Genomic DNA, 27,554 nt, shown 5'->3' with positions numbered 1-27,554 from the left:
TAATATTGTATTTGAAAAAGTGAGGAATGCAGTATAAATGAGGAAAAAAGAAATGGGTGGAATAAAATTGTGTACAAAAATGTAAATGGAGTCTTTTGAGAGTTTTTTTTTTTCTTTTCTCCCCCGCTAGTAGTTTGCTGATTAAATATCACGTGATGACACTGGCAATGCCCAGCAGAGCTTTTGAACCTAGGATCTGTGAAGAATCGTTTTCGAGGCTTTGTGCGAGGGCTGTCTACCATAACTTCCTCTTAAGTAACAATATAGGGATGAGTGAACAGGAAGCGAGACTACTTTTTCACCACTACATTCATTTACTCACCAACTGCCCTGATATTAACTTTGTTGGGCACGGGGTGTAAGTGGAAAATCTCCCTCTATAAAAGAGGGAAAGAGCGAGGCGAATTAGCCCAACTCTCCATCTTTAATTTTTTTTTTCCCTCCCGTGTTTTTTTTTTTTTTTTTTTTTTTCTCTCCCTTGAAAGATCTCCCCCCTTTTTTCTCATCACTCCTCTTTAATCGCAACCTCATTGGCGGGTCGTACTCTTTTTAGGTCAGGGATTTTTTTTTTTCGTGTGTGTTTGGTGACATTTCTGTGGTATTTAATTGGCGTATTCACCATATGGACGGGGACAATGGGAAGGACATCAGGCACACCCTGATTTTTGATTTCTCTCTTCCGCCTCTTCTTTCTTTTGGGTGTGTTTGTCCGTTGTGCTCGTCCTGGTCGAAGGAGAGACCCTCCTCCACAGAGCTTGCAAGAGGAACCAAGTGGAAACGGTGCTTCAGATCTTGGCGCTTCCTGGCATAGACATCAATGTTAAAGGTAAGACTTCTATCCTTTTTTTCCATAACCTCTATCTCACTGTCATCTCACTTCACTCCCACTGTTTGCTCTGGGGTTTTGGAGAGCGATTAACACTGGAGGGGAAAAAAAAGGGGGAGAGAAGAAATAGGAGCGTGTGCGCGTCATCATCATTGCCTTTAACCTTTAGCTAAAATGTAAAGGGTGTGTCTAGTAAGAGCAGGATGGGTTTGGAGTGTCAGATTTATAGATTTATGGCCACTTTGCTAAGTGAATTGAATCCCTTTTGATATTTCAGAGTGACTTTCTTTAGTCCCTTTAGGTCAAATATAATGACTTGCCCTCCTTTTATGGAAATGTGCCGTTTTCAAAGGTTTCTCTGATTTTGTAATCACCCCTTAATAGTAGACTAAATTGACTTGCATCTTGGTGGGGGTTATGGGGGATTCTTAAGTCTAAAATGCGATCAAGTAGAACTACGGGGCAAAATGGTAAAATAACTGCTGCCACATTACAGATTTCTCCAAAAAAGGCCTGATGCTAATTGAGTCAGAGCATGTTTGGTTTTCAGAGGATTTTCTTTTCTCAACTACAGCAGATTATCTGTCTGTCATTTTTTTTTTTTTACTTTTTTATTATTAGTCTTTAGAATGTGTCTGTCTTTCTGTGTTTTAATCCTGGATTAAAACATGAAAAGATGCTGCAAAGATTTTAATGTTTCTTTGAAACATTCTTTTTTTACTCTTGATTTGTAGCTGTGTATTATCATAGCCTATGCGTTGTGAGCATTTATGATGTTTGAATGCTGTGCCTCCATTGCATTGCTTTATATTTACACTACTAAAACATTAGTTGTCATTTGTGTTTCAGGCATATTGCATGTATCCTGCCATTATGTGTAGATGATGTGTATGTGCAGAGCTGATCTACCAGAGCCATTTCACTTCCTATTAGTTCGCCCCATTGTACAAAAGTTATTAGATAGTATTGTCCTAGCATGTGCTGATTGATTGACACGTCGAGTGACAATACGTCTTGCAACCAATAACTAGACAACAGAAGCATTACTAGACCAAAACAGAAACTTGTGTGTATAAGCAACAGATGAATGAAGGTTGAAATCATAATGGCACATGCCTTAAACTTGATCTTGGCATGCATAATAGCTATATAAAAGTATTTTACCACATGCAAAGCATGTCAGAGAATGTTGTTGTATGTGTTGAATCAGCCCTGAGATAAAATAAATAGACATACACAAACAAACAAAGAAAAGAAATTAAAATTTTGGAATTGTGGAGTATAGATCCATTTGAGTCCAGAGCCCAGAGAGTGTTTCACAGGTTGTTTGATGAGGTGAACAACAGGTGGATATTCTAAACTGTGATTAACATTGCTTCCCCATTTCATTTGACTTTCATTTTGAGTCAGCATTGTTTGTGCTTCTGTTTCCGGTTTGTTGATCACATAGACCATGCAGGCTGGACACCTCTGCACGAGGCATGCAACCACGGCAGCACCGAGAGTGTGGAAGCTTTGCTGCACCACCACCCTTCCCCTGTGCTTAATAATCAGGTGGATGGAGTGAGTCCACTCCACGATGCCCTGCTAAATGGACACATGGCTATTGCCAAAATGCTGCTGGAACATGCAGGCGAGTAAACTCTTGCAGTACATGCACAGACTGACTGCTTCAGCGTATAAGCTGTTAACATTCTGTTGGCGGGAACTTATGCAATATAACAAATGTTGGCTTTATAATAATTAAACAATACTCAAATGTTCTCGAAGTAAGCTTGGTCACACATTGATAGTTTGGTGAATGGTTCTCAAACTCTGTGGCGCAAACAACGAACTGAAAAGACAATGTTAAACCAACTCAAATGACCATTTGATCCAGGGTTGAACAAACAATACTTACCCCCCCTCCCCCTCCCGAAGAGCTCATGCTTTGCATAGAGTTGGCGTGTCTATGTCTTTCTCTATGTAGCCACAATAGCTCGAAAGCTTTTGCGTGAATTCTGATAAAATCCTGTATGGCTGTAGAATGGGATCATGTTAACAATCCATTACAATTCACCCTACATCCACGTCTTCAAAGTCCACTTAGTGATCCATTGGTCGGAAACTGACAAAGAGCCTCATAACTTGACTTCAAACTATGATTCTTATAAGTGTGTCAACATATATAAATGACCAGAGAGAGATCAGTGGGAGAAACATTTCATAAATCATCCAAGTCTTCAATCTCAAGAAGACTTAGCTCTGCAACGTGTTCTACAACAACTAAGTCATTATCATATATTTCTTGACTCTGACAGTTGATGTTGCAGAGCTTTGTAAATATAACATCCTTCCCTATATAGAGATTTGCAGATTTGGACAAAAGGCTGCAGATGACACTCTGCAGGAACAGAAAAGTCTGCTTTCCAAGTCTGATATGTAAGAATCTACTGTAGCAGAAGGTTTATTGTATTTTTTTTAAATTGACAACATTTTGTGTTGAAATTTGAGATTATTTTATCTAAAATATTGCAGTTACATCACAAATATTGAAATGGTGGGAAGGTGATTGAATTCTAACATGTTTGAGTGATTTCCTGTGTCTATGGAGTAAAACATAAAAGTAAGAAAATTTCACACATTCATTTAATTAAAAAATTACAATATTCTTGTGCATATGTATAAGTTCTGAACTTGTTTAACTGAAGTTCATAATTATTCTATAAATATTACACTGACAGCAGCAGCGTAACAGGCTTCAGAGTATATAGGACCACTGTAGATGGATGGATAAAGCAATAAATGGAAATGCATTTGGCCTTCTAGCAGCTCACATATTAAATAATGTATAACTATATTAAAGCAATGATAAACTTATTTATGTATACAGGTGAATATATGTTAGGTATGGCCAATGCTTTGAAACAGACTCTGCTAATCAGCACAAGACCACATTATTGATGTTATTTTTATTAGTATTAATAGATTATTGTTTTTTTATTGTTAACGTCACAGAATTAGCCTTAGTACTTTTTTACTCTAGCATTTCATGTGAAAAAACGTGTACAATTTATACACAGTGTCGCTGCTGCTGTAGCCAAGATAAACTTTGAGTTCAACAAAGCAAACAAATGTAGTCAAGCGTATCAAGCAATTGAATGTCGCGTTTGACCTTATTTACAAGGCCACAGTTTTATCTTAATTACCCTGCTGGAAGAATAAGGACCTTGTTGATGAGAACGCTTTTAAAGCGGCACTCCACCAATGTTCCACATCGATTTGAGTTTGTCCATCACATGTGATGCTATTTATTCTCCAGTTTGAAAAGTTTTGGGGGAGAAAACTGACCTCATGATGGGCCGGCCCATTTGGGCATTTTATGGCAGAAAGTGTCTGCCGCAGACTAGGAAGTGGGTGTTTAAAGACAACTAAAGATATTTACCCATCATGGAGGGACAAACCAAAAGGTGCCATTAATTTGGACCAGCCTATAAATGTTTACACTGGTCATAGTTTAAGCCATTCGATAAAAACGTGGCAAGAATGTTGATGTTTTCTAATATGCTGCAAATGGCAAATGTTGTTTGGTACAGAAACAGGATTGACATTGCGACCCAGAAGCTGTAGCAGTTGTCTGCTTCTTCACTGTATGAATTCTAGATCATATATACCATCTCCCTCTCTCTGCCCCCACTGCTAACCTTCATAATTCACATGCAATCCGGCGCTGCAGTGTCTGTCCAAAGAGATTACAGCATCGCCTCGTAAGATGTCTGTTAACGTCTTTTTGACAAGATTAGAGGAGTCAGGGTGCGCCGCTTGCAAAATTCACATGCGGGTTTTTGCAGAAATGTGTCACAACAAAAGTAGTTTGTGTGTCTGCGTGTTTGCGTGCCACATGCAGTCGGAGCTCAGTAGGGTTGAGGTGAGTATGACGCGTGTCGGAGTTCAGGAGAGGGTGGCATTGCTGGTGGTGTGGCAGCAGGTGACTTGGGAAAATGTCTGTGTGTGTGTGTTACTGTGTGTGTGTTTTTTGGGGGGAGGAGTGATATTTGCCAGCATTGAACCAGTCCCCCATGTAACATACCTCTGCTTCAACTCACTTCTCAGTTTGACTAATTATAGTTAATTTGATTCGACTTTCCCATTAACACATGTACATATTCTGTCCTCAAAAAATAAATTAGACTGGGATTGTTTAGTCCCGGAGAGGAAACAAGAGAGCGCTCCCCCCCGATCTTTTTTTTTTTTTCCTTCCTTCCTCAGTAACAGCAGAGAGAGCAAATTAAAAGAGGTCAGACGAAGCAGCTATCTGTATCTATAAAATTGAAAGCGGGTGTCTGTGCGTGCGCGTGTGTGTCTGTGCGTGCGTGTGTGTGTAGCAGACGTCTGGCTTCACTGTCTAGGCCAGGTCTTTTTGCAGGGACCAAACAAACCAACAGGAATGAAAATTCTCTCAATTTGAAACACCTGGAGGCTCCTACATTATACTTCTTTCCGCACTCAGTCCCTCCCGACTGTTTGCTATTTCCTCACACCTTGATGGCGGGTTGTCTAAAGGCTACAGCGGGGAGTTGGTGAGGAGGTGGTCCTCTTGACTTCAGGCTGTACTGTCTTTCAGGGTCTCTTTTCCATGATCTCCATCTTGTTGCCATGGACACCATCAGTAGGCCTAGGCTTTTTTTCTTTTTCTTTTTCTTTTTTTTCTCTTGCTCTTCTTTTTTAGATTCTTACGTCCAGGCTGTTAAACGTGGAAAGTTTTGGCTTTGGGGCCTGCATCCTGCTTAGTTACCATAACCATCTTTATATTGTTCTTCATTCCAATTTTTCACTCTAAACTCAAGCAGGACTTTTGTGCTTGTGGCTGCATTTCTAACACCCATACATCAGACTGCTTTTAAAATTTTGGCCAGGTACACTTGTTTCACCGTCCCATGATAGTGAAACAGGCTAGTGGGCCAGATGCATCTCTATTTATTATATTCCTGTGGGTTTTATTCTTCTGAGCGCATGCTGCATTTCCCGAAACTGTTTTTTTTTTTTTTTTTTTATCGAGCCATTCACCCTGTTGTCCTAGTTGTTTCCAGCAGACAAGCTGAACCTAGCTGCCAAGGTTTTGGTAGGCCAGAGAGGGCAATACTGACACTGGCACACCAACAAAGCCTTTACTTGGGAGTGATCTCACCCCTTTGTAAGCCTGTCTGCTTGGAGGCCTGTGTGTGTGTGTGTGTGTGTGTGTGTGTGTGTGTGTGTGTGTGTGTGTGTGTGTGTGTGTGTGTGTGTGTGTGTGTGTGTGTGTGTGTGTGTGTGTGTGTGTGTGTGTGTGTGTGTGTGTGTGTGTGTGTGTGTGTGTGTTTAAAGGATGAATTGTATGGGGGAGGAAGGGCTAGATCCCACCCCCTACCCACTCTACCTCAGTCCCTCCAGGCTTATGGGGCTGGCAATGAAAGGATGCCATGGCTGAGGGCAAGGCTGACACTGCTTTCTCCCCCTCCTCCTCCCGTTGCCCAAGGCCGCCCCACATGACCCTGCTTGCGTGTGTTTGGCTTGTTTTTAACACAGTATTGAAGTGTCCTTGGCTATATATTTTCATGTATGTGTCTACATACGCAAAATCGTTTTCATGAGTCTCAAATGCTTTAATGAGTGTATGTTTGCTGTTGCTCCTCGTGTCCCTTCCTTTTTCAGCTGGTAGAAATGTTATACGTTTTGCAGGGTGGCCATGGCAGCCGGTACTCCTGATTGGAATGGAAAATGACCCGGAGCCTTTAGTTGTGCAGTTCAGACCTGGCACGCGCATCGAGGAGGCGTGTCAGTCAGCAAAGAGGGTGGAGAAAAATAAAGAAAAGAGCTTTTAAGCTGTCACCACACAGCCCCGTGACCGTAATCACTGATGCCGTCCTCTAAGTACTCCCCACCACGTTAGTAAGCGCGGCTAGTCCACCTCAACTTGTAAACACGAAGGGATTCTCACGAAGAGATTAAAGATGCTTGAAGAGGAAAGAATATAGAAGTTGGAAATAACTGTTCAGGTTTAAGTGTTTTAAGATGTTTCTACTTCAATTATTTGCCTTAAGTTGGGTTCAGAGACCCCAGAGAAGTTGCTGCATGACTACTTCTTCAATTCCTCTTTCAGTTTTTGTGCATTTGTGCATGTCTTGGATGCACGCACGCACAAACATGTACGCTAGATTCTGTGATCCCGGCAGATATTAACGCAAACTAGTGTTTGTGGAGCAGAAAGATGTCATTTGCTCAGTGGCACAAGAAACACACGGTCCCCTTGGACAGCTGTAGTCAACGTGGTTCGTCTCTGTCTTTCTCTGTCATAGATCTGCACGCACACACACACACACTACACACAGGTAGTTGTTTAGACACACTTGGGCCTTTTCACTGTCAGCATGGTAAAGAAATAAATAAAGTTCATTCTGCTCAGCACTTATTTCCCCGTGGGTCCTGAACTGGCAACGGTGAGGAGCTGAGCTCTTGTACTATTAGAGGTGAAGCTGTGTTTGGAGCCCTCGGCTTCACTCCGGAGTGTTGGATGTTTCAACTGCAGGTTTCTCCAGGCAGTAGTTCAAGGACTTTTCTCGCTGGGAATTCTGACTAGAGTCTTCTTTCTCTCTTCCTGCCTGTCTCTTATTACCCCTGAAATATACGCAGACTCACCACATACCTGTATTTCTGTGGGGTTTTTGGGGTGGGGGTTTTTTGTTTGTTTTTTAGGGGGGCCAGTTGCCGTGGATTAAATCTGGGGCCTCTTTCCAGTGGTGTTCCTGATTACTCCTCGCTGTTCTCCAAGATAAAGGTGTGACCCCTTTTCAGAGAAAATCTGTATGTTTTTATGTAGATGAGGGCCAAAGATGTTCCAAAAATTAATGTGGTGATTTTGAGATTTGCTAGCAAGTGCTTCTTGCCTGCTATTTATGCCCAGCACCACTTATAATATACAAAGGCACGTTTTGCCCTTTCTGTTTCCCTTTTAAACAGCTGCAGTATTCAGTGAGCATGAAGGCCACTGAGAGCTACCTTCTGTAAAAAGAGAGGGCAGAGGTCAAGGAATATTAAACTTTCTGTTTTTTATTTACTTTGCTGTCCTCTTTCACCTACAAGGTTCAGGGTTTATTTAAAAGGACTACATGAAGGGATGGACGATGAATTTGTAGGTGTTGAAAGCATGCTTTTCTCAACCGCAAACAAGGCTGAGATTCAAGGTTTAGTTCATTTCTTTTGTTTCCAGGTTGACTGAAAAGGGGGGTAAAGAAAACAGCATGGTCACAGGACTAGGAGATCTTTATTTATTTATTATTGGCCATAAAGATTGCTGTCTGTCCCTGTGTTCCAACCGTGAACTTAAATCATCACACGGTCCACAAGAATGAAAATATTAGAACGTTTTTTTTTTTCTTCTGAAGCTTAAATTAAAACGTTGAGTGACTTCTCTGCGAGGAATTCAATGGTATATTAAAAATTATGGTAATAAAAAGTACAGGCAAGAGACTTTTTTTTAACATTTGAAATACATTAACAAGAAGGCAACAATGGCTGATGTTTGAACTTGGGAGGAATGGGTTGCAGCGAAAGCTCATGCATTCAACAGCAGTTTAGTGTGTTTGCTTAAACCGTTCTTTCAATGACGAGCTGAATACAGCAGTGTGAATGGAGTGTTGTAATTAAAGTAGTTAAGGACACCTCTAGCTCACCTCTGAAGCTGTTTTTGGAGAAGAGAAAATATTGTATGTAGTGGAAGTCATTATTCATTCTTTAAACAATTGGGATGTAAAGTGTTTTGAAGTTTCTCAAATCAAACTTTTCCCACACAATAAAAAAACTGAAAAGTCCTTGTTTTAGGACTGTATATGAGGACTGTATATGAGGTGGAAGTGAAAGTGATTCGTCTTTGCTCGTGTCTTATTCCAGCCTGTCCCAGAAAACAAAAACAGAAATGAAGAGTTGATTTGTCTAAGTGATGTCATCAAATGTAACTTTTTGGGGGATTTACTGACTGGGAAATAAGACACAATTAATTAGATTAATAGATAGATTCAGTTATTGTACTAGTTGGTACTTTACATGTAAATATGTTTTGTGTGTGCTTTTATAATCTATTTTGTTGGTACCTTTACGCTTAATTATACCAAATTATAATTGTAATAGTTGTGATCATTTACTGGAGATTCAGGACCAGTTAAGGATTCATTTAGAGCTCCAGTCTGACAGTCTCCCCAGCACCCATAATGATGATGATGAGTTTTATGAGTATATCGCAATAAAAATGTGGTTTGATGACCATTTGAACAGGTTCCAGGTTTTTTGAAGAATAGCAAGGGCAGTAAGCGGCATAGGCAAAGGTCATCCTTAATAACCTCTGATGTACACCCAGTCGTTGTTATTATTATTATTATTCTGGAAGCAGGCTTGAAATGTGACAGAAACTGCTCAGTTCAGAAAAGATACCTAGTAGGTGGGAAAGAGTTAAGGTGCTAAAGGCCAGCATCCAGTAAGTCAAAGCATATTTGATGCCCATTATAACTAGAAGTGACTGTAGTGGTGTTGGATTACACAAAGCTTGTAGCTGCTGTCTATACCTTTTATCCTACCTTATTTGTGCCTTTGTCTGGACCCCTGGAAGACTACCTGTGTGGGATGTTCACAAAGAACTACAGCTGACTATGTTTGAGTGAAGAGCACAGGAATATATTGAAAGGATGCTCGCCCGTGACTGAAAAACACAGATTTATGTTCATAGCAACTGTTTACAATGCCAGCAATATTTTAATGTGAATTAACAAGGTAACAATAATATATCCAAACTAGTGCAGTTACTCCTCCATTAATATCGGTAAACGAAATATCACTGAGTGTTCAGACACTGCTGTTACAGACGGGGATTTTAGCATACTCGTCTGTCTGGTTGTTCCACATCTGATGCCTCTCCACTGGCTGCTTTGGTGCGTCACTTGGTTGGCCTTGTTGTTTTCGCTGTGGTTTCTAGTTGCTAGCTAGCAGCTCCCTGTGGATAAGTGATGCCGTGCCCCTGGCTGCAGTTCACACACTCACCCTGCCTCTCTTTTTCAGGCAGCAAGAGGGGGGTGGGGGGAGGGAGAGAGAGAGCGAGAGGATGTTTACCATGCTGTGGAGCTGCCTGCTTCCCAGCTTGTCTGCCTTAGCCCCAGCCTCAGACCAGAGACAGAGAGAGGGAGAGACATAGGGGGAGGGAGCACGGCATCTTTCTTTCCTTCCCTCCTATCCTCCCTCCCTCCCTCTTTTAGCGCCGATTTTCCCTTCCTCCACTCTTGCTTTTATATTTCTTGTCTTCGCCTGCCCTCTAAAGGCCAAAGGGCTTTGCGCTCTGTATGTAAATGCCTGTGTGGTGTGAAACAGCCAGACTGCATCTGGCTGGTGCATCAGGCAGTGGCTTTCACTCAGCATGTGAATTTCCTCCCTCCGCTAGTAGCTTCAGAGCTTAGGTTATAGTGGGGTATTTTTGCATCAAACACACACACACACACAATCACACACACAGAGGTTGGTGTAATTACCCTATGCTCTCATGTAATCCCCCAGGTGCAGTATTTATCTCCAATGCAGCATATCTGACACCCAGCGCCAATACCTGGATTCACTTCAGTCACAGTCCCTGCACCAAAACCATTCCTCAGGCGGTAGTCTCATAACACTGTGTTGTATACATGTATTACATTATAAGCAGCACGTGATGCTATTTCCGTGTCTTCTGTTATGTTGAAATATGTAATTTAGCATTGGATATGACCATTGACATCTGTATCGAGTGCAGTAGAGTTGTGTGGTGGAACATTAGAGGGTGTCTTATGTCCTATGATGGATAATAAGGAGCGACTGATTCTTCTGTTCAGTCGATGGAACGAGTAAAAACAGATATGAAAAGGTGAAAGACATGAGCTGACGCTTAATGGAAATAAGGCAGGTTATCATGCAAATGTGACAAACTGCAGACACTGTCACACAGTCGGTTGTGTGTTCTACAAACAAACATGCAGCCTTCAAACAGTCAGCCTCGCGGGCTTTCTGGCAAGCCGAGCCCAAGCCTGTGCTACGGTGGCCTCTTCCTCCCCATCACCAGTGTCATCACTTTGGTTGAAGCCTGTCTGTCAGTGGGGTTTAATGTGATGATGGTGGAGAACACTGGGGAAAAAAGCACACACATTATCACTTTTTGTTTTGTTTTTTTTTAATTCTAGTGCAAGATTTCTTTTGTCTGATTGTAAATTACAAATGTATTGTCTTATAATGCAAGTGATGCTTTGTATGGTTATTGTCCCCACATGTCCATTTTCATCCAGTGTGCATTTCTTGCACTATTTCTAATATGATTTTGCCCTCTCTTGTTCGTTTTTATGTTTTCTTTGCTCAATAGCAGCTTAAAGGTCATTGCATTGCAGCTAAAGAGGACTGCTGCTTTCATATTTGATGAAAAGAGAAGAATTAAGTAGGAGTGATTGAATTGAACCTTGTATTTCCTCTTTACTTATTTTAAGTTGAAAACACTCTACAATGTGCTTGGGTTCATGGCACAAACTTACAGCCCACTTGTGGAGCTCTATTAAGCACTGAGTTTCTCAAAGGAACACACAACAGGGTATATTGTGAAAAAGGAAAAAAGTACTACTTAGAAAGCCGTCCCCTATTTTTCATTTTATTTTATTTTATTTTTTAAGAGATAATATAGAAAAGACAGAAAAGACAAAAGATCCCCACCCCTTCTTCAGCTAACACTTGAACGTCGACCTGAAACTTTCTACAATGTGTCAGGCCAGGGTTGACTTCACACATTACAGTGGATGAGTGTAATGGCGAAGACAGCTTGTTATAGAAACCTGGTGATTATGACCTGCTGTGAACAATCTCACTCTGTTTCACATACACCGCTCTGCCTCTTCTCCCCGCTCGCCTCCCCCCACCCTCCACCTTTCTCCTGTGGCCACTTTGATCAAATCTGCGCTCTTACGTCCTTGACTGCTGCCCCCGACGCCTGACCCCAGCATTCGAAATTTGCTCGCTTATGTAAAAGTTTATGTAGATTAATGCCACAATTTATGCAGATTGAGTTTTTGCCACTCAGACTTGAAGCACTAAAAGGTAGATGAGCGTTGACCTTCCCCACTAACGGCTACGTGAGCTCTCATCGATTATCTCATAACTGCTACAAACAGTGTAGCAGACAGAGGTATGAAGAGCAATTTCAAATTTCATAATGTTTCATTTTTAAACTTTTTTTTTTTAAGTGTCGCTTAGAGGAGGAAAAAAAAAAGGATGGCTTTTTATAAAAATGGAATCTGGGAGGCTTAGTAAGTGCGGTTTATGTCACAATGCAACACACGCACATGATCGTCCCTCCTTTAAAACATCATGCTTCCTGCAGCCCCACAGTGTCTGTCAAACAGAAACAACTGCCAGCAGTGGTATCGAGCAGTCTTTCAGCTGTCTGTGTGTCATTCCGAGCCTCCACAGAGCCGTAAACTTGCTCACAAGTGGCACCAGCATTGCCGAGGTTGAACAGTCAAGTGCCATCAAAAGCAGTTTGCCACAGAAATGGGTCTGTGTGAAAGCAAACAAAGGGCTCACACTTGACTCGACCCGCTCCACGTAGGCTAAATGCACAGGGGCCTGTCTGACACTGGAAAATGGCTTTCAGCCTGAACAGAGAAGCAGAAGAGTAGAGCGTAGAGGAAGGTGGAGGGGGGGGGGTGAATGTCACCATTATAACTTTGCTGGCTTTCTAAAAGGAGACGGAAAAAGTGTTACATTCAAGCAGAAACTGTCATCTTCAGTTTGAATGTAGTGAAGCATGTCTGAAAGGGCCATGTCAGGGTTATTGGAGGTGTTTTTGAATGTATAGAAATTCCCGGAAGCTACGAGCCTAGATGGAGTGTTTGCAGCACAATAACAGATGTTATGGATTAATGCGTAACTTGAGTGACGTTATTGTTACAAGCCACTTTTTTTTATTTTTTGTATCACAAGCTTAACAGATCAATTTGCTGATGTCACAGTCACTAGTTAGTCATCCCCCCCAGTAGCACCCTGTTCTCTGATGAGCTCACTCACAGGAGCACATAAAAGGAAGGAAAAGCAGACCCTTCATCAGGTCACTAACCCTTACACAAACACAAAGTGACCCGCCAGTCAGAGAGTTGAGACAAGGTGTCAGCTGATGTTACTGCTGAAGTGAGCTAAAAGCCTCAGCTGGCAGTGAGTGCCACTGGGACAACAGCTGTTCATTTAAACTCTCTGCTTCACACACTGTTTTTTGTTTGGGGAGGGGAGACTCTCCGTGACTGTATCTGTGTACTGTTAGTGCGCACACACAGAAATTCACAATTTAGATCGGTTGCGGTGTCCTGCCATTGACCCGTGTTGTCTCTTCCGCCTTATTTGATAATGACGCTGCAGTCGAAGGTAGCTTTGGCTGCATGTCAGTTTTATCTGTGCTACTGTTGTCACTGATGCTTCTGTTTACATTACACTCATTAACACTAAAGTCTCAGACCAAACTGCCACTAAAAAATATTTAAAATCAGATTTTTTTCTACTGCACCATAGCTTCAAGTACATGTTAACCTCTGTGTTTCTAATGTTCTGCCTTAATTTTTACAAAAGCACTTTCACATATGGAGACTTGTGACAGTAGTGCCTCCCTGACTGTTGTCATTGTCGCTTTGAAGACTATGGAGTAATGTTTTGTCGTATCAGAACAAGTAGTTTTAATTTGTGTTTTAAAAATAAAAAAGTTTGTGTGATCTGATCCTGTACATCTCTGTCCCATCTTAGGATCTGTTCTTTTACGCCAGACGGATGGCCACGGTCGGGTCCCGCTGGATCTAGTCTCTGAGCCAAGTCAGAGGGAAGAGCTCCTCCATAGTGCACAGCTTGGAGACACAAAGTGTTTGAGAAATAAAGCAACTGAAGTTAACCTTCCCCTCTTGGAGGCTGGATCATCTCTGCTGTCCCTACTCATTTTCTCCTACCTCAGGGAAACGGCCATTCCTCACCACACACCAACCAGCGACAAGCACCACAGCCTGGGCTACCGGCTGGTCAGGGCACTGGAGAGGCACTCCTTCCAAAAAGTCACTCAGGGCTGGGCAGACCAGCGGGCAGTGAGGCTGGTAGAAGATGTCGAGACATTGTGGGAGCTCAGCCAAGGGAAGTACCAGGGACAGGTGTCTCAGGGTGTAATAGAGTGCAAAGGAGAGAACACACAGTTCCTGATGAAGATATTAGAGGATCTTAGGTTGCGAGGAGAAGCACTAGTAGGTGATCTGTAATCTGTAAGGTTAAAGGATTACTTTACACCACACTGAAGCTGACTTAAATGCATAACCTGTGAGTGAAAGTGAACAAAAATGTAACTTTTTATTACATGGTCCTAAAATTTGCCAGGGCCTTAAAATAGGTCCACAGGGCAAAAAAAAGTCTTCCTGTGGATATCTGCCTCTAAAGCAAGCATGCAAGTTCAAAGCTGTTCATTTCTTAAGTGCTACAATTTTATACCCACTAATACCTAATGTTCATTGGCTTGGTCTGTTTATATTGTATATTTTCGGGAGTTTTACAAGTTCTGTGTTTTGCAAATATTTCTTGAATTTAAATGTTATTTATTTTTAATATTTCAAGATGCATGTTTTTGTATGACACCACTAATGTTTCATTTCAGTGTCGAGTGTTGCTACCTCATGTTTTCTTTTTTCTTATTTTTTTTGCATGTTTATAAATAAAAGTGAAATATATTCTTTGATTATTTCATTACTTCATATAACAATTCTGGCAGCAATATATCAGATATCTTAACAATATATAGATATGTCTTTTTTTCTTTGTAAAGAGCAAGTCTTGGTGCTCTGGAGATGGAGGTGTTTATATGTTGGCTACACAAAAAACAGTTATCCAGCAGTTGTGCTCTCAAATGGTTTCAGTGATGTACGCTCTGGGTTTCAGCCATGCAGGCATCAGTGAAGAATGAGGAGCTTCGCAAAGCTGAAACGAGCAGAGGGGCCTACGCCCATGTGTTGGTGTGTGTTGGTGTGAGTTGAGTGAGCGGTGCAAAGGAGGTGACTTCAAGCTAAAACTGAGAGCAACAGTCCACATTTCATTAATTTCTTTCTACGAGCATCTTTGAAACAAAGCTCGTCAGTACAGAAAAAGGGGTTGCAATAAATCAGGAAAAACAAGATGATAAAAAATATTTTAATTCCATTAGTTTCTTTTAAATGAGTAAAATACATCAGATGCATTCCATTACTCATATCAGAAATATATACCACATTTTCATTTGACCCAACCCTGTCTTGGCTTCTACAGCGTTGCTGTCTGAAACTCTTATTGGTCAGAACTGGGCACATAAAGATGATGTCACAGGCAGGCAACATTGCAGGCGGAAAAAAGACAGACCTTAGAAAATGAGGCAGGCATACACCTACTTTACAGCATCATCACCAGATCATTGACAGGCATACTGTATAAAATACAACCATAAATTAATAAGTAATTAGCTATGTACAGTACGGTTTAAAAAATAAATAGTCTCATTTCAACTTGGTGCAAATAAAAGTGCTTTAAAACTGTCAGTCTGATACATTCCTTTTCTATAACTCATCTTCTTGACATCATACAAAATAAAAACACTTTGGTTTGCTTTAAAACAGAGCCCAAACGAAATATAATGACGAGAAAAGGAGTGAGAGACAGTTTTTGGATGCAATGCTGCACTATAGTCACCACAATTTGCTGTAAAATGACTACATATAGTAGTAGACGCATACACATCAGGTATTCTAGCAATCCCTTTAGGCATTATACAAAGCCATCCCTCACGAGTCACAGAGTGGGTTTGCTGAGGAGGCTGTAATCAGTTAGCGACGTCGCTCTTAGGGGATAGTCTGTTATTGTCTTTCAAGTGGATTCCCTTAACAAAAAAAAAAGAAAAAGAAAAGCAGTGGTCCTTTGGAGTGACAGATCTGAGCCTGTTGATATTTAAGCATGGAGATGGATGGGCAAGGAAGGAGGGAGCGGAGAGAGTAGACAGACGAGGTGAGAGGGTGACAAAATGGCAGAAGAGAGCTAGTTGCGGTGGGAAGAGAGTTTAGAGTATAAAGGCAGAGACACAGACAGACGAAGGGGGGTGTGGGGCAAGCAAAGCTAAAGAAGTAGAGGCTGAGAGATGGAGGCAGGGATCAATAGGATGAGAGCAGACCTCCTCAAATGTAGCCTGTGCTGTGATCTTTCAAGAGATGCTCAGCGAGAAGCCCAGGAGACCATCCCTTAAGACAGGGTCGCAACCCCGCTCACTGACGAATGAGGGAACCGCAGAGAGAGCAAATGGAGGGAAGCATGACGGGAAGAAGGATCTGAAATAGCATAAAACACACACATACACACATACACTCCTCCTTCCCTGACATCTCAGGCCTAAGTCCCCTTGGAGCCTTGTCACACAATGACTTGCTGCTCATCTAGCATCGAAGCAAACTCTACACCAAGTAACAGCTGGCACTTCTGCTGCAACGCACACATACACACACATACACACACACACAGCGACTGGATCTAGGCGTCAGTCTACAGCTGGAGGGGAGATACAACTGTAACGCACACCGACACTAAGAAAAGCAACTTGTCTTTGATTGCATAAATGCGTATACGCAAACACTCTTACATACACAGTTCACATATACAAGCCTCTGTCTCTGGAAAGACTGATCAAAGTTGAGCTTTGGGCACAGGAGGTGGGGCAGATGGAGAGGGCGGCCAGCCTGGGGCACAGCATCACAGAAAGCATGTTTGCGTTTGTGTGTCAGTTGTTGGTGCGCGTGTGACTGAGAGCGGGGAGAATGTTCCTGTTCCAATACAATGTTTTTCATCTGTCAGCGTGCAGGTACAGTAAGGCGTGCGTGTTCGAGATCTCTGAGAGGAACTGCGCGTTTACGCGAGAGAAGGATGTTTGTGCCTCCGAAACACAAGATGCTTAAGCGCAGAAGCATGTGTGCGTGTGGCCGTGAACGCGCTCGCGTGTGGCCACCGAGGAAAACACATGGGGGAGATGAGAGGGAAGGAGACCAGCCTTTCAAACAAGATTAGAGCTGCGGCTGCCTCAAGGCCCGGCTGCCTGACGAGACTCTGCATAAACTGGGTGACATCTATATTAACACCACGACGGCGGGCCCAGTCTGCCGTGCCGCCTGACAGAGAGAGGAGGCGACTCCTTGAATGACAGAGGATTTTGACATGGTTCAAATGAGTCAAACAAGGCAACAGCTACTGGTAAAGTTTTCAGGTGTAACACTAATTGTTTACTACAGACTCAGACCTAAAAAAAGGAAGTTAATCTGGCCATTCTATTAAAGCACAAACAAGCCTTCAGCCTGTTGATCCAGGTTTGTGTTTGTGTAAAAGGAGATATCTGGAGGCTACCACCGTAATTGCTAATCAACTTGGCTGGCTGAGTTAAGTGGAGACAGTCCAAATTACTGCCAGTGAAAGTAACACTGCCACATCCAAGAGGGAGAGGAGAGAAAACAAAACACACTTCAGTAGAAAAACAATTACAAAATATAAACATATTAACAAAATCATTCAATAACTTAAACAGGAGCTTAAAGAAAGAAAGAAAGAAAGTTGAATGCGGTATAAGGCTTCTCCCTTGATAAACACACCAAGTGTCATTTTCTTTTTTTTGGAACAGCGAGAATAAATGTTAAACTAATTTTACTTATTGTGTGACACTTGTGGGAAGCTGTCAGAGTGATGGAGAGAAGCAGCAAGGAGAGTGGCTCACACGGCTGATGTAAAGGTCATTTCATCCATCCTTTCCACTTGCCTTTAAAAAAAATCTAAAGCATTATGGTTACGGTAATAATTTAAGAGGTTTCTCGCACTCATTTTGTTTCATACAAAAAAGGACATTTTGGGAAACGACTGTACACCATGAGTAATTAAATAGGAAAAAAGAGTTGAAGAGAATCAAACAGGAAATAAAAACAAAACTGTTAAAGGATAGCTGAGCCGAGCTGCTCCAGAGGAGTCGTCCTCTTGTTCCTCGGTGTCCAGTAATAGACCGAGTGAGGAAAAGTGGAGAAGAGAGGAGTTGGTGGGCGGACGCAGTCATCTACCCGGGGTTGTTTTTCTTCCTTTTATTTGGACTGGGATTGGGATCCAATTTCAGCTCTCGGTACTGCACCTGTTAAAACACATAGAAACACGCACGCACACACACCACCCGGTCAGGTGGAAAGAGCAAAGGATGCTTGAATAGCACAGAAACCCTCCAGAGGCTCTAGTCCAGCTGTGTGGAACAGTGGCCTCAGGGAAGAGATTACACACTGATTACAGCGCACACACACACACAGATGCGGACGCTCACACGCGCGCACACTGACACGATACGTGTGCGCTGTTCAAAGCTCCGACTGCGTGCTCGCTCGCAGATGCACACAAATACACACGTACTTTCACAGATGTGCTACAGTGGCCTAGGGGAAGGGATCACACAAACAAACAAAGAACAGGGCAAGGGCTCATGGGAAAGCTTGGAGAGACAACAGAGTCATTTTGGTATAGCAAGATGGCGAGGAGTGAAAGGGCAGGAAGATGGGAACGAGACAGAACGAAGGAAAAAATGCACCATAACCCGTTCAGAACCAAGGTTTTAACAACTGTTAGCAATATTAATACACTCCTCATCATATGCAGCTTGATACATACTGCTTTTATATCAGAAGGATTATATGACTTGCTACTAATTTAGGGATAAAGTTACATTTTGATCAAAAGGAGCCAATTAAAAATATCAAGAAACTAAATTCTCTGACCAAATTTTGACTCTTTGCTGTATCCTTTTCTTGGCTGAGAGATAAATGAGCACACTGGAGATTTTCGTGGGACAAAATACAATCTCTTCTCCATGTTTCACTCTATAATCAAAGCTGTATCAGTCACAGCCAGGCATCTGACATGGAGAGCTTTCCTCCTTCTCAGGAATGAGTGGACAGTACGGATGACATCCACCTGATGAGGCTCCTGCTTCTGGATGGGCTTTCCAGCCCTACGCTTATCCCATGTCAGCTGTTAAGTGCAGAACAGCGACATCGTCTAATAACATGACTAAGAAGGCAAAAGGACGATTTTACTTTAAGTAAAGCCCCAATCTGATGCACATTTGTATACATCATGACCCTATTAGGCCACAGCTGGAAGAAGCTGTTTTATATTTTGGGATATAAATTTATTTGCTTTCCTGCTCAGAGTTACACGAGAAGAGCGATACGGCTGTCACATATGTCAGCTAAATAAGGAGCTGTAGCCAGCATCTGGTTAGCTCAGCTGAGAGAAAGAGAGAAACAGCTAGTCCGGTTCTGCCCAAAGCTAATAAAATTCACGTAGTGCATAAAAGAACAGATGAGATTTTACAGCTGGTTTTGCTGTGGATCATTTCTTGATCAGGAGCAGCGACCTCCTGGAGTCTTGTTGTTACCATTTTAAAATTTGTTTTTTTGTACAAATGAAGTCAACGAGATATAATGTCTTCATTGTGTGCTTTGGAGGTGCTGGCAGGCACATTTTGTTACCTTTGGCAAGCTCTAAGCTGTTCCTATTGTTTGATACCAAACTGAGCTGTGCAAATCATATGTCCGTGCCAGTTAATGGACACATATGAGAATGGTATCAGTCTCGTCGCTTTTTTTCACAGCAAGAAAGGGAAAAACAAAGCTTTTCTAAAATGTTAAACTACTCCTTAATCCTATAAATTACCAGGACATTATTTTTGTATCTGCACTGCATCGCTAAACCACTTTAAACAGACATTTTAGTTGCGTATTGCCTCACTTCATCACTTCATAAGATGCTTAGCGTCATCACTCAGGGAGTGTCACAGTATGTCTCAGCAACAAGAATTGATTCACTCTTGACAGAATCCTTTCCAAAGATGGTGAGCCGATCCTAGAAACTGCTCTTACGTGGAAGTGATGGACAGTCAGATGCAAACGGCATCACAGTGGCTGAGTATCAACAAACAGAGGCTGTCACACTCGCTTTCAAATGTGCACATCCGTGCATGCGCGCACAAATGCAGTTGCTAGTCTAGACAAACTCAAGGAAGCGACAAGCACTAGCCACTGAATCGGAATACTAATAGAAAAAAAAAAATAGACTTAACAGTGACTGCACCAAAGAGCCAGAATCGTCTGAGGATTCCCTCCTAAGTTGATGTACTATAGGCTACTCTGCCTGGCTGACTGACTGACACTCTCTCTGATTCTCCAGGAAGACAACAAACCGACATCAATATGGTTTCTCTGTTCTGTCTCATGGTAGTTCTGTCTACTGTGGACAGGAACAGCAGCATCTTTCAGCACCGACTGGGAACAAGCCTTTATCATCCATCTTTTACTGGTTCCCACTGTCGCTTCAATGAAGCCTTCCAGTCCTGTGCCTGCAAAGCCCAAACACATGTCCACATGTGTGTATGACACATTCATATACAAATGAACACCAGCAAAGAGAAAGAATGCACAGACGCCCACATACAGAAAACCTAGGCACTTTGTTATCATTATCAAATCATATAAAAAAACAAACAAACAAACACACACACACACGCACACACACGCACACACACACACACACACACACACACACACACACACACATCTACAGTGGGTTATTTTGCTTCCTCTGTCTCACAGTGCTGGTCACCAATGTCCCGTTAAGGTGCTTACAGAGTGGTTAGGCCAGCATGTGTTGCTCTCTACGCCTCACTAAGCAGCCAGACTGCTCTGATTCCGATCTGGATACTCCACACTGTCCACAAGGCAAGCTAACAACATACTTGTATTTATACAAGGTAACATACAGCTGTACAAATACAGTCTGTTTGTTGGACACAGTCAGGAAAGAAGTAAGACTGCACGCCGAAAGGCAATCCAGGTAGAGGAAAGGAGAATGATGAGGAGCAAGATAAAGAAGGGACAGAAATAGGCAACAAAAAAAGAACAAATCAACAAAGGGAGAAGGAGAGAAAACAATGAGAGGAAAGAAGAGACTGGGTGAGACAGTGAGACAGAGGGATATCTGTGGATGCTCGGGTGATGACAGATATGTGGGTGGGGATCCTTTTATAGCCATGCCAACTAAAGCAGACAACAGAACAAAAACCCAGGGGACAGAGACGGGTTTGTATGGCCCTGTGTGTGTGTGTGTATGTGTGTGTGTTTATGCAGTGGTAGTTCTGTTAGGGGACCATGACAGTGCTGGCTGAGTGCCCACATTGACTGCAATCAATGACAGTGGTGCATCTGTAGAAGAACAAGTGGGTGAATTGCTGAATGATTGAATTCACTCGTGAGCAAAGGAATAACAGCACGTCAGCGCGGACATCTATTGTACTCATCATCAAATAACTAAAAGCAAATTAAAAAGATCCAACTTTAATAAAGTGTTTCTCCATATGTAGCTCATTCACATCTTTCGCTGTTAGTTTTAAACAAGTCAGTATGAATCCAAAAAGTAGGACAGGTATTGTGCGTGATCACTGAATGGCCAAACGCCTACAGGAGCAAAGAAGATACACGGCAATTTAATTCCGTGCGTTGACATTCCTGTCCAAACAATTCCTGTTTGTGAGTGAATGCAAACAAAGAAAAGTTTGGTTGTCAGTAGAAAGTAAGGTTTTGTTTCTCATGAAGAGTTGTGAAGGGGATCAACAAAAAGAAATAGTGCCAAAAAAAACCAACAACAACAACAATATTTCAATCAAAACAAGAGTTTTCACTGTGAAGAGCTGCCAGCCGGGAGAAATGGGGGCTCATGCATCACAGGTTCAATTCCAGCTCGCAGGTGACAGGCCCGCCTGATGTTACACCCTTGGCTCCCCACTCACCTCACCTAATAGCACACACGCAAAAGCACCCACACAGGCGCCAAAACCAGTGGAGGCAAGAGCTAGTTAAAGTTAAAAAAAAAAAAAAAAAAAAAAAAAAAAGGAAGAAGAAAAGGAAAACGCAGAGGAGGCGAGGAGAAAGTGGGACGTTAGTAAAATAAAATGAACCAAAATTGGGGGGAAAGTAAAAAGTGAGGTAATGCAGCAAGCACACGAGCAATTTGGTACACGAGCGGGGAACTTAAAGGGAACATCGACAAGAGAAGCGGCGGGTAAAGACCCAGCACTGCTTAAAGGCTGCTCCACCCTCGCTCCTCTCCTTTCCCAAATGTTGACAGTACAAGTGCAAAACAGGCTTTGAAGTGTGCTCCGCTGAAGGGGAGCGTGTACCATGCATAGTGCTTCGTTTAACCGTGTTACCCACAAAGCATCCCAGGACCTGCTCTTCCCTCACTGCCTCTCATGTTCTCTCACCCCCTTTCACACTGAACCTTTGACAGTGTTTTGATGTTGCCAGTGTGGGCAGACAGACAAGGCGAAACCAAGGTGGCTGATAGTGAGCAAAAAAAAAACAAAAAAAAAGGCGGGGGGAAAGAAAAACGCAAATAGGCGAGTAAATAAATTGATTCAAAAAAACCTGAGCGAGCTATATTTTAACGACACTATGTCATTCTCCCTTTCAGTCCTTTTTCGCGCAAAGCACGAAACTCGCCGGGTTTCATCTCGTGTGACACCTAAACGAGCATAAGGGTTATTAAATGTTTCCAGGGAAGCACTGCTGTTCAGACATCTGCAGATTGGAAGATTCAGCAATCGTGTCTATTGTTGTGTTGGAGAAAAGGCATTCCAAGGTGACGTAAACCAGTAAGTGAGGAAAAAAAAGTAAGGAAAACTTTTGCCCGTTAGCTGTTGTGACAAGACACAGACTGAATAGTGACTAATTGCCCTCTTGCAATGAAATGTTTAAACCTCTTGCAAAAGTGGGAAGGGCACAGCGAAGGAGAGAGAGACCTCTAGTAGATGTGAGTGATGGCATTTGGCACCGTTTCAGCCTTTAACTATCCTGCCTTTGTCCCCTGCACGTCCGATGAGGTTTCATCCCCAACATAAATGTTGTCTAAAAATATTAACCCGACTGCCCGCTGTTCATTAGCCGCTAAATTGGAATTCATGCTTATTTTTGTATTGGGGATTTGATCCAGCTCCTTTACACCGATCATAAAGGGCCACTTGGCATGCTAATTGCCTTGCCCCCCATTTACGCACTCCCTGGCTCGCATGGCTAATGGTGTCGTAAAACATACTAGTGCGCTGACACCTCCCAAACACCAGGTAGGGAATACTTGGCGCTATTAAGGTCCTGAGCATGGCCTCGTTTAAGAGGGTATGAAGGATTCCCCGGTATCATCCGTTATCACCAGCAAAAGATCCAAACCAGACACAAGAAACTGTAATCCAAAGAGAGATGGTTGCTCCTTTAAACACACGTGTGCTAAACATCATGCCAGCCTTTAAACATGGGTGCTCACAGAGAGAGATAATGATTTAAGTAAACTGTTGAAGTGGTAAAAAGAAACTGCAGCTCCCAGGCTCCGCTGGTGATTTAGCTTTTACAGGGTGTCTGGCAAAGCTGTTAGGGGCCTAGTATCAGTATTTTGAGAGACTTCCTTTGGTAAAGTGCCTTCCATTCACTGTACAAATGCTGACAAACAAATGTTACTGCAAAGTCATTCCCATGCTACGCACAATATAAAGAAAAATTAAAAATTAGGGAAGACTAAGGCTATGTCCCACAGCTTCTGCCTTGCTCTATTGTATAGCCTCAGTATATGCAGCGTATGAACTGTGGACCAGTGTGGCTGCCCTTTGTATAGAAAGTCATTAGAACCTCATCAGTTCTGGCAGCACTGAAGCACCTTCAAATGATGCGGAACAGTACACTGAAATACCCCAACCCACCTAACATGCACAACGGCTGGGAAAACTCTGTGTGTGAGAGTCTGTGTGTGTGTGTGTGATTATATATGTGTGTGAGGTCACACTGAGGCCCAGAAATAGTATTCATTAGTCATCCAGGATGTCAAGCATAGTGGGCCCCTGCACCAGTACTACTGGGTGCCATAGACACGTGCCCGTGAGGGGACACTCCATTTAGACCCCAGCACCTCTGTGCATCATTTGAAAGCCTCAAGGGCTCAATCCCCACAGACGTCTTTGACCCAGTGAGACGGGGGCAGGCAATGAGGTGAACCCACCACCGGAGGCAGCGACCGGACGCACTGCAGAGCAGAACGTTCCGGTCTGTTTTTAGCCAATGACCGCAGAGCAGGGTGCCTTCTCAGAAAACTAATTTTTCCGTGACCATCACGGGTTTGACTAGCTGAATTTCACTGACCTGTTCCTATTTGCAGAAATAAACATTGGCACTGGCTTAACGGGCACATAAAACAAAGTTTTACTCTTGCTTTCTGCCCTCATCGCCCCTCATGCTTTTCTATTTTTGCCTTCATCTTTTCTCTATTTTTACCCTTCTCACCCCTTCATTCACCCTCGTTGCTCTCAGCGCCTCCAAACTCTCAGTGAAACCTGGCAACAATTACCATTTCAACAGCTGCAGCAATAACCATTACAGTAGCACTTACAGTATTACTTATACAGTAGGCACAACTCCAGCAGCATGGGCACCAGACCAGAGCACTGTGTCTGCCCCCTCTTTCCCTAGCCAGCAGGCCCTCATTAGGGGCCTTGTAAAGGCCTCATACCTGCCAGGCAAGGGCCCCTTCACCCTTCAACTCCTCCAGGCTCCAGGTGTGTAAGGTGGCTGCACTTCACCAGAGGGGACAGCTTGGGCTCATTTAACTCGATGGCTACTTGCCCTGTGCCTGCTGCTGCAGCAGGCCCCTGTAAACTACAAAACTGTAAAACTGCACGGGGGCAGAGAGGGGGAGTGGGGTATGGGGGGCTGGCAGGGGTGCGTAGGGGAGCAAGGATTATGACCCTGTAAAGATGAAAGAAGTTGCGGGCAACAAGCGATCAAAGAGGAAGTGTGTCAGCAATGATATGGCAGGGAATTGGTCATATCAGAGGCCCCAGGTCGTTCAGTCTCAGCCTCCATCTGTGTGTGTTTGTGTGTGCGTACTGAACTCAGCTCAGCGGGGCCTAACAGCCACAATGGAAACCATTGGTGCTGGATAACACAACAACTTTCACAAGCTGCCGCTTAATTGCAGTTTAAACTGCACTAGGTTCTGGGCAGCACAGCATGTTACTGTTAGCATAGACACACACACACGCACACACACCTATATTTTACCTGAGAAAGCATCTGTAGTCATCAGCCACAAAGTTAATCTGATCTCACGGTTAATGTAGAAGCAAAACCGCATGGGGCTGGTTAAGTCTTGGTTTACACTCTGTTTCAATTACTAGCAAAGCTGTGAGACAGCATCTAACTGTAATTGTGTGTGAGTGTACGTGTATGGAGTCAATCAACCTAGTTATATGCCGGCCACTAAACTCACTTAACCTTGTTATCTTACTACACAGCTCCTGCCATGTATGTGGAAATTGAATTAGACTTGGAAGCTTTTAATAGGAAAACACAGAAACAGCTTTGAAATAATTAGATTAGATGTCTGTATGGCTAAAACAATGAATAGTCAGTTCAGCCTACATGAAAGCACAACAGTGAGGAGTCAGAGACCACGAGGAAGAGGGGGAAAGAAAACAGAGGAGACAGAGGGGATAATAAAAGAAGCCCGGAACTGACAGATGATGATAGTCATCTCAAAAAAGATATAAAAAATGAAACATATAAAATTTCACCCACCACTTGTACATCTGAGGGCACTCTGGACAGAAAGTCTAGCAGCTCATTGTTATCAATGGTGTAGGGGTCTCGTAGCTTCTTTGTAAATTTATTCACTCCTGCAGAGAGAAAAGTGGGGGCAGACGGGTAAGAATTGAAAGAAGGAAAGACGGACACATCTTTATATTTGTTGTACTGTCTCTGTGTGCTCACACAAAAAACATCACGGCACACAGATTTATTTAGATAGAGTATCCGAATGTTCTTATATACTATATGATGTAATAAAAAATACAACATTAGCTCACCCCAGGCCAGCACAATGTATCGGAGAGGGATGAAATAGAGGATGATGGTGGCCACTCCGAGAGCCACGATAGCTAACCAACTTAAGAAAGGCACAGTCCAGTTAAATGTGCTGCAAAGAGAGGAGAAGGAGAGTAATATAAGCAGCAATGCTCACTCCGGATATAATAAAAACATGCTGAGAAATAATGTAGGAATGAGTAAGCAAAGTTTAACAGCTTGCAGGGAGAAAATTTTACACCTTTTCGAATTCATTAGAGTGTGAATGTTAGAAAGCACTTAGATGTAGAAAAGCACTTTTTGAGAACCAGTTCTTTTACTTGTATCTTCAACTCTAACTTTTAATGAAACAAAACAAACAAAACTTTCTGTGTATGAACCGTATGTTAAAAAAAAGGCTGTCAGTAAATACAGGTATGTAAAAAATTAATAAATAAATGATTTTGTGTAAGTGCATGCAGTGTATTTAATCTAATATCTGCATGACAAAAGGTAAAGCAAGGTCAAGTAAGATATGGTGGACATAAAGACAAGCAGTCTTTCTATTTGTTCTCCAGGGTTGGGTGTCACACTGGCATTAATTCTTGAGAGCGGCACTAAGTTATACTCAGTTATGCTGGCAAAGGGAACCGGCCAGAGTGGCAGAAAAAAAGAAAGAAAACACAACCAAAACAACAACACAGGGACGTGCGGAGCAGAGCAGAGCGGGCCGGGTGCCGAGGAGCAGGCTTACGACTCACTTCTTTATCCTCTCGCCATAGGAGGCCACTTCATCTAGCGCATTCTGCACACTGATGCACACGTCCTGAATGGCATAAAGCTTGTTCATGAAGCCCTTTCTTTCTGAGTCCTGCAAGAGGACAGATAGAGATGTAGGCGAGAGACAGAGAGACAGAGAGAAAGCGAGGATGAGGGAGGAAGACGTGGAGGGAAACAGAGAAGAGACAGGAGGAGAGAGAGAAGAGAGAGGCTGGGCACAGGCGTCTTTGTGAAAACAATACATTTTAAATAGCGTCAAAGATTTGGAGTGGGGAGCCAAATCACCGGATATCCTGCATAAAGTGACAGAGTGCTTTCATTCCAGGCAGTAATAGAGATATAAAGTTGGCAGAACAAATCAAAATGTTTTCCTCCTTACGAATCCTCACACAGGCAAAATTTGAATATGTGAATAGGCAGAGAGAGGAGCAGAATTAAACTGAGAGCCGAATGGATAGATCAATCTTTGGGCTCGCTCTCTCTCTCTGCTGCTGCTGCCAACACAGCTTGGAAGACCAGGCAGAGCTCTCTTTTGTCCTCCTGGCTGGCACAGTGTGATGATGTCACCAGCCGTGACATCATTATCATCCTTATTAACACTGTCACTCACCACCAAGACTTCAGAGTGGGAGGGGTCGGGGGGGAGTCACAAAATAGGCAGGAAGTCTGAAGTCGACAACCCCTGCCCTTCTTACCGAAACAAAGTGAAGAATTTAAAAAGTCATGCAACAGTCAACGAGCTGCTGACTGACAGGCAGGGGCACGACGGATCTGGACAAAATGAGGTGACAGAGAGCAATTAAACGCCATTGGCTGAGTGAGGACATCGACACGCAGACTGGTTGTTGCAATATGTGAATGGTGGACATGCTCGGAAGACAAAAGGGTAGAAAAGAAAAATCCAGGAGAAAGTCATACGAGTATTATGTGCACTATCGTGTTCATAATGTGGC

At 42.8% G+C, this 27,554-nt stretch overlaps 2 protein-coding genes across 10 annotated transcripts in view; one reads left to right on the top strand and one right to left on the bottom strand.

The window, feature by feature from the left end:
* Positions 1–14,572, top strand: part of slf1 (SMC5/6 complex localization factor 1) — a 33,529-nt gene extending 18,957 nt beyond the window's left edge. For all 5 annotated transcript variants that reach the window (XM_006784089.2, XM_006784087.2, XM_006784086.3 and 2 more), the window contains exons 16-18: positions 734–826; positions 2,277–2,459; positions 13,625–14,572. In XM_006784089.2, the coding sequence (XP_006784152.2) occupies positions 734–826; positions 2,277–2,459; positions 13,625–14,121 (773 nt within the window). In that variant the 3' untranslated portion in view covers positions 14,122–14,572. The remainder of the gene's footprint in view (positions 1–733; positions 827–2,276; positions 2,460–13,624) is intronic.
* Positions 14,573–15,036: 464 nt separating this feature from the next.
* mctp1a (multiple C2 domains, transmembrane 1a) overlaps positions 15,037–27,554 on the bottom strand; it is a 128,668-nt gene continuing 116,150 nt past the window's right edge. For all 5 annotated transcript variants that reach the window (XM_006784080.3, XM_006784081.3, XM_006784082.3 and 2 more), the window contains 4 exons: positions 26,583–26,692; positions 25,845–25,954; positions 25,558–25,655; positions 15,037–18,029 (listed from right to left, as the gene is read on the bottom strand). In XM_006784080.3, coding sequence (XP_006784143.2) covers positions 17,958–18,029; positions 25,558–25,655; positions 25,845–25,954; positions 26,583–26,692 — 390 coding nt within the window. In that variant the 3' untranslated portion in view covers positions 15,037–17,957. The remainder of the gene's footprint in view (positions 18,030–25,557; positions 25,656–25,844; positions 25,955–26,582; positions 26,693–27,554) is intronic.

Source organism: Neolamprologus brichardi, chromosome 12 (genome assembly GCF_056152115.1).
Source record: "Neolamprologus brichardi isolate AB-2024 chromosome 12, ASM5615211v1, whole genome shotgun sequence".
Lineage (NCBI taxonomy): Eukaryota > Metazoa > Chordata > Actinopteri > Cichliformes > Cichlidae > Neolamprologus > Neolamprologus brichardi.
Note: the sequence above shows the minus strand (reverse complement) of the source record. Positions and strands in the feature narration are given on the sequence as shown.